The sequence below is a fragment of the Sardina pilchardus genome, chromosome 1 (assembly GCF_963854185.1).
Source record: "Sardina pilchardus chromosome 1, fSarPil1.1, whole genome shotgun sequence".
In the NCBI taxonomy this organism is placed as follows: Eukaryota; Metazoa; Chordata; class Actinopteri; order Clupeiformes; family Clupeidae; genus Sardina; species Sardina pilchardus.
In genome coordinates, this window is record NC_084994.1 from 3,131,153 (window position 1) to 3,141,095 (window position 9,943).

The window sequence follows — 9,943 nt, forward strand, 5'->3', positions numbered from 1 at the left end:
GGAACGAGAAAGAACACGACTTGACGCAGATAGACAGGCAGCGCGAGAGAAAGAAAAATGGGAACATGAACGTAAAATAAAAGATGCAGAAATAGCGCAGACGATTCGTTTAAGAGAACTGGATTTAAAAGCTCGTGAATCGGGTGTTCATCTTCCTAATGACCATTTTGATGTAACGCGAAATATCAGAGTTGTTCCACCATTTAGAGAAAAAGAAGTGGACAAATTTTTCGCTCACTTTGAAAGAGTAGCCACAGTTTTAAAGTGGCCACGCGAAGTGTGGACCATGACGCTCCAGTGCGTATTTGTAGGCAAAGCGCAAGAAGCTTATGCTGCTTTGTCCTTAGAGGATGCTGCAGACTACGAAAAGGTAAAGCAGGCTGTGCTTCGCATTTACTCGTTAGTGCCAGAGGCATATAGGCAGAAATACCGTAATTTCCAAAAGTCCGAATCATTGACACATGTAGAGTTTGTTCGAGAAAAAGAATTATTGTTCGATCGTTGGTTGAATTCTCAAAACATTACATCTTTTGAGGGCCTTCGTGACTTAATAATTCTAGAGGATTTTAAAAACTGCCTCCCGAAAAATGTCGCTACTTTTGTCAGTGAGCATAAGGATCTAAAGCCTTCTAGTGCAGCTGTATTGGCCGACGAATATGTGTTATCGCGAAAAGTTGTAAACACACACCCTGTGCGGTTTCAAGGTAGCATTAGTCCTCAACCTGGTGGTAGGCCACCTACTGAAGCTGCATCCGAAGTTATTCACACTGGAGATAGACAAGTGACCCGTCTCAGAGACAGTCCTGGTTGTGGTTATTGCAAGAAACGTGGACATGTACTTTCAGAGTGCTATTCCTTAAAACGTAAAAATAAGTCGTCTTATCCTAATACTGTGTTCCCTAGGTCTGGATCTAATATGTGTGTTTCTACACCTTCGACGTCTCGGAAAGACGAGAGTACAAGCCAGGCCTTTGCACCCTTTATCATGAGTGGCTTTGTCTCTTTGCCGGGAGAGCCCAGTGCGCGTGTTTCGATTAAAATACTACGCGACACAGGCGCCTCTCAAAGCTTTATATTAGACAATGTCCTGCCTTTTAGTGACTCATCTTACACTGGGACTAGCGTTATTGTTCAGGGTTTTGAAATGGGTTTCGTTAATGTTCCTCTACACAAAATGTGTCTCTTCTCTGACTTAGTCTCCGGAAACGTTACAGTCGGCGTACGCCCTTCTCTCCCCGTTCAAGGCATCTCTATGCTCTTAGGGAATGACTTGGCCGGTGGGAAAGTACTCCCCAGCCCTGTTGTGTCTACGTCTCTAGCTTTACACTGTTCTGATGACTTGGCTGTGAAATACCCTGAAGTGTTTCACTCTTCTGTAGTTACTCGCGCTATGGCGCAACGCACAAAAGATGTTTCTGATAAAGAACGCGATAATGAGCAAATCGATCTTAGTGATGCATTTATTGCTCATCCTGTGCCTCGACGTTCTCGTGGTGAACGACTTTCAGAGTCTGTGCCACTCCCCACTGATCCGTGCGTTAAACTGTCCCATAGTCGTGAGCAACTTATTGTCGAACAGATGAATGACCCATCTCTCTCTTCTCTGTTAGCGGAGGCTGTGTCCGAGAAGGACATTGAGTTTATGCCTCATGGCTATTATTTTCGTGAGGGGGTCTTGATGCGCAAATGGAGGCCACTCACAGCTTCAGCCGCAGATGAATGGCGTGTGCTAAATCAGATTGTTGTCCCTATGCCATATCGAAGTGAAATTCTGAGTCTCGCTCATGACCATCATTTTTCAGGTCATTTAGGCATCAACAAAACAACTGATCGTATTTTACGTCATTATTTCTGGCCAGGTATTAAGCGCGCTGTCACTAAATATTGCAAAACTTGCCATGTATGTCAAGTTACGGGTAAGCCTAATCAGCTTATTCCCCCGGCTCCGTTGCAGCCGATTCCAGTCACCTCAGAGCCTTTTGAACATGTCATTCTTGACTGTGTTGGTCCACTGCCGCGGACCAAGACAGGCAAGGAATATCTCTTGACCATTATGTGCACGCTAACGCGATTCCCCGACGCTATTCCTCTTAGAAAAATCACGGCCTCTGCCATTATTAAGGTTCTCTTGGTGTTCTTCTCCCTTTTCGGTCTGCCGAAAATAGTACAAACGGATCAGGGCAGTAATTTTATGTCCAAAATGTTCAATCAGTCAATGTATCAGCTTGGTGTTAAGCACGTTACTTCAAGTTCGTACCATCCACAGTCACAAGGTGCACTCGAGCGTTTTCACCAAACGTTAAAGTCCATGCTTAGGGCTTATTGCCTTGAATTTGAACGTGACTGGGATGAGGGCATTCCATATTGCTTGTTTGCTGTGCGAGAAGTCGTGCAGGAGTCCTTAGGTTTCAGTCCTTCTGAACTGGTGTTTGGACACAATGTTCGAGGGCCATTAAAAATATTGAAAGAGTCGTGGCTCACTGAAAAAACCTCGCATCGTAGCCTGCCTGAGTACGTTGCTAAAATGCGCTGCAGATTAAATCGTGCTTGCGAACTAGCTAAAGCAAATCTAGGCCTTTGTCAAAAGCGTATGAAGCAACGTTACGACCGCAAAGCTGTCCAGCGAGATTTTAAGCCTGGTGAGCAGGTGATGGTTTTACTTCCAATCATGGGTTCGGCTCTTCAAGCACGTTACACTGGTCCTTATCACGTTGAACGACGTGTGAGCGAGGCGAACTATGTCATAGCTACACCAGACAGGAGAAAGAAATCTAGCTTGTGCCATATTAACATGCTGAAGCGCTATTGCGAGCGCGAGTCAAGTTCAGTTCCATCTCACGCTGACATTAAAGACGCACGTTTGACAAGCGACGCCGTAGTCAAATCAGCAGTGGCGCTGTCCACTACCTGCGGTGCTGAAACTTTTGATCGATCTAACGCCTTTGTTTCAGCACCACCGCTGAATGGACCTACTGTTCTGTTATCAGAGGAGGGGGACCTTCGTTGCCCTTCTGCTGAAGTGGTGGAGGGTAGGTTAAGAAACTCTGATATCCTGATGGATTTGAATGCTTTCTTAGCTCACCTTTCTCTCTCTGAACGTGATGACCTTATTTCCCTTATCAGTTCACATGAAAATTTGTTTTCTGATGTTCCAGGTCGCACTACAGCAATAACTCACGACATTGATGTTGGCGATAATAGGCCAATCAAACAGCATGCCTATCGTGCTAACCCTCTAAAACGTCAACAGCTTCAGAAAGAAGTTAAGTTTATGTTAGATAATGGCATTGCTGAACCAAGTTTCAGCCCATGGAGTTCACCATGCCTTCTTGTCCCAAAAGCAGACGGATCATCTAGGTTCTGTACAGATTTTCGAAAAGTCAATGCTATTACTAAATCTGACAGTTTCCCTTTGCCACGTGTCGATGATTGCGTTGACCGCCTTGGTTCAGCTGTGTATGTGAGTAAAATCGATCTGTTAAAGGGGTACTGGCAAATTCCTTTAACTGATCGTGCTAAGGAAATTTCTGCCTTTGTTACTCCCGACAGCTTCTTACAGTACACAGTTATGGCATTTGGACTTCGTAACGCCCCCGCGACTTTTCAAAGGTTGGTTAATTACATCTTAGCGGGCGTTACGAACTGTGAGGCATACCTTGATGATTTGGTGGTCTATAGCGCCACCTGGTGTGAGCATGTTTCCCATTTGAAATCTGTTTTTGAGCGATTATCTGCTGCCAATCTAACGATAAATTTATCTAAGTGTGAGTTTGGTCAGGCCACAGTGATATACTTAGGTAAGGTGGTTGGTCGTGGAAAAGTGCGACCTGTGAATTCCAAAGTTGAGGCCATGCTATGTTTTCCTGTTCCAGAATCTCGTCGTCAGCTGAGACGTTTTCTAGGTATGGTGGGGTATTACAGGGCTTTCTGTAAAAACTTCTCTGTTATTGCCGCACCTCTCACTGACCTCCTTAGCACTAAACGGCTGTTTAAATGGACTAAGGAAAGCCAGTTGGCCTTTGACTCTGTTAAAGCTCTGCTTACAACTGCTCCTGTCTTAGCTGCTCCAAATTTTGCCATCCCTTTCTCTCTCGTTGTGGATGCTAGTGATCTGGGGGCTGGCGGAGTGCTTGTGCAGACAGACAAAGACGGTTTGGAACATCCAGTATGTTTTTTCTCACGAAAATTTAACATACACCAACGTGCCTACTCTACTATTGAGAAGGAGACCCTTGCTCTTGTGTTGGCTCTCCAACATTTTGAGGTTTACGTTGGTGGTGCAGCACAACCGGTGGCCGTTTATACGGATCATAATCCTTTGACTTTTTTGGACCGGATGCGAAACCACAACCAGCGCTTAATGCGTTGGAGCCTAATCTTGCAGGGTTTCAACATTAGTATCCATCATATTCGTGGGCGTGATAACATCGTCGCGGATGCGCTTTCCCGCGCTCCATGTTAAATGTTTCAAAATAGTTACAGGAATAAAAATGTCAATAAATTGTGGGTTAAGAGTATGTTGTTACACTAATCCTTCTATATCCTTTTCAGTTGAGCCTGTTGCGGGGTTTTCAACTGAGTATTAGATAAGTATTTTGAATTTCATTTGCATTTTTGTATATTTGTATATACTTTGTATATAGTATGTTTAATTTAACCCCCCAATTTATTTCTCCAAGGGTGGGGGTGTTACGCGGGGCCAGTATTGCTGTGTCTCCTGTGCTTGTTTTCCCCTATAGGCGGAGTGTTGCGCTGTGGTCGCGGATGACGCGTAATTGCTGGCACCTCCCTCCTATATTTAAACCAGCCCGTATCCAAGATGTCGCTCTCTCTTTCCACCGGCTTGGCCTTCTTGAGACATGCGGGGCACACTACACTATACACTACATTACTTTAGATAATTTAAAACCCTTAAACTTTGTTGTAAACCTTAAGTTCTTTATATGTAAATACAGTTACTTCAGTTTAACACATGGCGATTATATAGCTTAGGTTTCTGCACGTTTTTAGTATTAGTTAGTGAGCGTAGTTATTTAGTTTCCTCGGAAGACTCACCCTTATACTTTGCCCGGGTTTATGTCCGCTCGGGTCGGGAGCCAGGCAAGCTCCCTCCGCTAAGACAGTAAGCACCAGGTTTTCTTTTGTGTTATTCTTTTGTCTTAATAATCGCCATGCTTTTGTTGTTATTCGATCACTCTTAACTTTCATTAAATTGTACATTTGTTCTTCACCACCGGACTCTGTGATTTTATGTTATGTTGTCCTACCACTTTACATGGACTCGTAACAATAGTGTCTATATGTTAATTTGTAGTTTGGAATGTTATGTGTGTGTGTGTGTGTGTGTGTGTGTGTAAACTAATAACACATTATTAAAATACTAATAAACTGCAGAACTGCTCCAATGCTCTAAATAAATGTTCAGGCACCCACTGTGCTTGGCCTCTGGCCTCACGCCTAACTGCAAATCACAGCCATGCTGATATCTGCTACCCACACCACTCTCACTGCTGCCATATTGCAAATCACAGCCATGCTGATATCTGCTACCGACGCCACTCTCACTGCTGCTATATTGCTTAATCCACAAACAAATCTTGAAACTCACAAATCGGCTCAAAAGTTGGACAGTTCGCTGCATATAAAAACTCAGTATTAGTGCTTTCTTTGTACATCCAGTCCTGAGTTTTGGCCATTGTGATGTTGCTACAACAAGTATGTGTAAGGGCATTTGACCGGCATGAAATCGGCATGTCTCCGACTAACCGGCCAGTCACCGGTCATGGGTGATCACGTGAAAAGCGGCAGATTCCAGTCACCAGCTGACAAGAAGGTGCATCTCTAATAAGTGCACACTATCTACCACAATCCATCATTCAAAGTTTCAGTGTGAACGCCCTCACACACTCAAATTAAGTATAGAAGTGCGCCAATTGAGACGCAGTGTTGGTGTGTATAGGCCTTAAGACACATATAAAACACCAACCAAACCATAATATGCTATGTTAGTCATAATAATAATCCTTTACAAAGACATGTCTGACTAACACCAACCTTAAGGTCTGCAGTTTGCAGTGGGGACTAGACAGTCCCTTAGAGAGAAGATGGACTCCAGAATCTCCCAGGTCATTGTGACTCAGGTCCAGCTCTATCAGGGAGTTTGGTGACTGTAGAACAGCAGCCACAATTCCACAGGACTTCTCTGAGAGTTTGCATTCAGCAAGTCTGCATAACAACACGAGAAAGGATAAAATATTGCCCAATCACACAAACACACTCACCCACCCACACCCACCTGATACACCTGATACAAGACTAGTTCACATGTACTTGGGAAAAATTGCAAATCACTCAGTCACACACCTAAACACCTGAAAGGTTTGTAATGTTAAAGGAATTATCCGGAGTAAAATGCACTTTAGATCAATTTAGGGATGATTGGGAGTACATAGTTGACATCACATCATGTCATTCGGATGTATTTTGAGAGAGTTCGATTCTACCGTTTTTAACCAAAAACTCGTTAGCATGGAAGTGACCGGGGCACGTCCTTTCGCCGCTACAAAACGCTATTTTTATATCCCTTCTACTGTTCCAAACAACATTACGCTTATGTGGTAGTGAGTAGAGGGTCCCTAGAGCCAAACCGAAGTATCCACACGTCTTTATGTGGTCGGATAGAGAGTCCAGAATGAATTTAATCGAGTCAGTACCTTTCCGGAAATGTCGCTGCTACAGCTGGGCAACGCTTTAACAACACTTTAATAAAATTTCCGGAAAGGTACGGATGACATAATGTGATGTCAACTCAACGTATGTACTCCCAATCATCCCTAAATTGATCTAGAGTGCATTTTACTCCGGATAATTCCTTTAAGAGGACAGAATTGTATACACATGAGCAATTTCACATAAGTGGCACTTTATGGCACACCATCAACCACAATCCTGTAGTGAAGATGGAATTTCTCACTTCTTCAAATCAAGATGTGAAAAAGTGTCCACCAGGCACATTTGCAAAAGCTCATTAAAAAAAAACGGTGTCATGAAACTGTGAAGTGCATGTTAACACAAGACTATTTCACCTTTAGGCATCTTTAAAGGTTTTATACCGTCAGCCAAGATTGGTAGTAGACTAGTCTGGGTGAACCCATTGACGCCTGTTTCCAACTGACTTTCAGAGACGTAATCAGCAATGAAATTAAACTTGCAATAGTGCATTAAAATCTACCAAATCCATTTCAGAATTGCAGCAAGCACATCTTGTTGGTAATTATCGTTTTATGATAGTTATTTACTCAATTGTAAAGAAATAAAACAGTCCTAGATTTTTGGTGATTCAGGAACTAGACGTCAATGGGCTCCTTTCCAGACTGAAAAATTCAAAATTCAAATTTGCTAACAGGTTAGTCTGGGTTCACCCCAGGTGGTAGTAGACTAGTGACTTCAACATTATATTTAGTCACTATAATTAGCACAGTCTCGCTATCAGAAACTCACCGTGCCTTTCTGCAGCACCTCACAGCTGGGATCAGTCTCCTGCGTCCCTCATCTGATGTGTTGTATTTCTTCAGCTCAATCTCCTCCAGCATATCCTCAGACATCAGAAGCATGTGGGCCAGTGCTGAACAGTGGGCAGGAGATAACTTCTGCTTGATGTTCTTTGGTGATGACAAGTATGTCTGAATTTCTTTGTGCATGGAATCATCATTCATTTCAAATAAGCAGTGGAAAAGATTGATGCATCGTTCAGGAGAGAGACCTTCTCTGTTGAGCTTCTTCATGTACTGACATGTTTCCTTGATACTATAAGAACTGTTGTGTATGTTGCTCAGTAGACCTTGCAGAAGTGTGTGATTTCTCTCCACAGAAATGCCCATAAGGAAGCGAAGGAAGAGATCCAGGTGTCCGTTCTGGCTCTCCAAAGCCTTATCAACTGCACTCTTCAGTAAAACATGTAAATTGTCTTTTATTCCTAGTGCTGATTGAAGAGAAGATAAAAATGATGGATTGAGTTCATCTCTTTCCTTTTCACCGAGGAAGCATGTCAATGCCTCGAAGTTCTTAGCCAAATACGAGTGAAACACAAACACAGCTGCCAGAAACTCCTGGACACTCAGATGCACAAAGCAGTAGACCTTCTTGTTTTGAGATTCCACATTTTCTGTCTTGAAGATCTCAGTGCACATGCCAGAGTACACTGAAGCTTCACTGACATCAATACCACACTCTCTCAGGTCTTCCTCATAAAACATGAGGTTGCCATTCTCTAGATTCTTGAAAGCCAGTTCTGCCAGCTTCAGTAAAATGATCCTCTGAGATTCCAGAAGTTTCTTTGCATCTGTTTCTGATACACTCTGATACTTCTGATCCTTTCTTGTGGTTTGGATGAGCAAGAAGTGTATGAACATCTCAGTCAGCGTTTTGGGAATGTCTTTGATGTTTTTCATTTCCAGCATCTGCTGAAGTACAGTAGCTGCAATCCAACAAAATACTGGAATGTGGCACATAATGTGGAGACTCCTGGATGTCTGAATGTGTGAGATGATTCTGTTGGCCTGACTCTCATCTCTGATTCTCTTCCTGAAGTATGCTTCCTTCTGTGGATCATTGAATCCTCGTACTTCTGTTACCTGGTCGATGAACTGATCAGTAATCTGACTGGCTGCAGCTGGTCTTGAGGTTATCCAGATGAGTGCAGAGGGAAGCAGAGTTCCCTGAATCAGGCTCGTCATCAGAACATTCACTGATGATGTCTCTTTCACATCAGACAACTCACTGATCTGCTCCAGGTCCAGAGTCAACCGACTCTCATCCAAACCATCAAAGATGAACACAACCTGACAGTCTTTGTATCCTTCAGCATTATTCAGCTTCTTCAGCTCAGGGTGGAAGGCAAGCAGGAGGCTGTGAAGACTATACTGATTACCCCTGACTAAATTAAGCTCACGGAAAGAAAGAGGAAACATAAAATCTACATCCTGATTGGCTTCCCCATCTGTCCAATCAAGAATGAACTTTTGCACTGAGACAGTTTTTCCAATACCAGCAACACCTTTGGTCATCACAGTTCTGATGTGCTTCTCCTGTCCAAGTAAGGGCTTGAAGATGTCGTTGCAGTTGATTGGTATGTCCTCTGTGGATTGAGATCTGGACGCTGACTCTACCTGCCAAACCTCATGTTCCTTATTCACCCCTTCACTCTCTCCTCCTGTGATGTAGAGCTCTGTGTAGATCTTATTGAGGAGTATCTCAGCTCCAGGTTTGATGATGCCTTCAGAGATGTTCTCAAACCTCTTCTTCAGACTGGCTTTGTGATTCTTTATAACTCTCCTCAGGTCCTCATCTATTTACAAATGACAAAACAAGTCATTAAAAAAAAAGTCAATAATTAAAATGATTCATATACTCATGACCTCACTACAAATAGGCCTACATACACAAGCAATCCAGAAGTTAGTCTGTCCAGTCAGCAGTCCCCCATAATATACACAATACCCACAATCCCACACTGAAATGTAGGCCCTGAGATCAGTTTGATACCATTACTTTACTTTTCAGAAAACCTGATCAAATCCAAAATGTCTACTCACCTAGTTCCCTCTTTCTGCCTGGTGTATGTCCAATGTGCAGGTGTCTCCTGGGTCCTATAGCCTGGGTCATATCAGCCCTTAACCTGCAGGCACATCAGACAAACAACACTTGGACTAATGCTCTAACTGCTCCTCAGATAATCTACTGATTAAAATGTTTATTTTAATCTATATCTATAATCAATCTAATCTAATCAATATATAACCTATAATCAGAACTGAAAACACTATGGCCAGTCATTAAACTGTTCAAATTGTACCTCTGCTAGTTGACAAGATAAAGCAATAAATACACTATATCCATTCTCCCACTGGATTTTTGATCTCCTACTGCAATTATGGTGAAACCA

At 43.0% G+C, this 9,943-nt stretch overlaps 1 protein-coding gene across 1 annotated transcript in view; it reads right to left on the bottom strand.

Moving 5' to 3' along the window:
• LOC134075710 (NLR family CARD domain-containing protein 3-like) overlaps positions 1-9,670 on the bottom strand; it is a 34,978-nt gene extending 25,308 nt beyond the window's left edge. Inside the window, exons 1-4 of the mRNA XM_062530874.1 lie at positions 9,594-9,670; positions 7,501-9,346; positions 6,296-6,329; positions 6,055-6,083 (exon numbers count right to left, since the gene is read on the bottom strand). Coding sequence (XP_062386858.1) covers positions 6,055-6,083; positions 6,296-6,329; positions 7,501-9,346; positions 9,594-9,663 — 1,979 coding nt within the window. The 5' untranslated portion in view covers positions 9,664-9,670. The remainder of the gene's footprint in view (positions 1-6,054; positions 6,084-6,295; positions 6,330-7,500; positions 9,347-9,593) is intronic.
• Between the last annotated feature and the right edge of the window lie 273 nt (positions 9,671-9,943).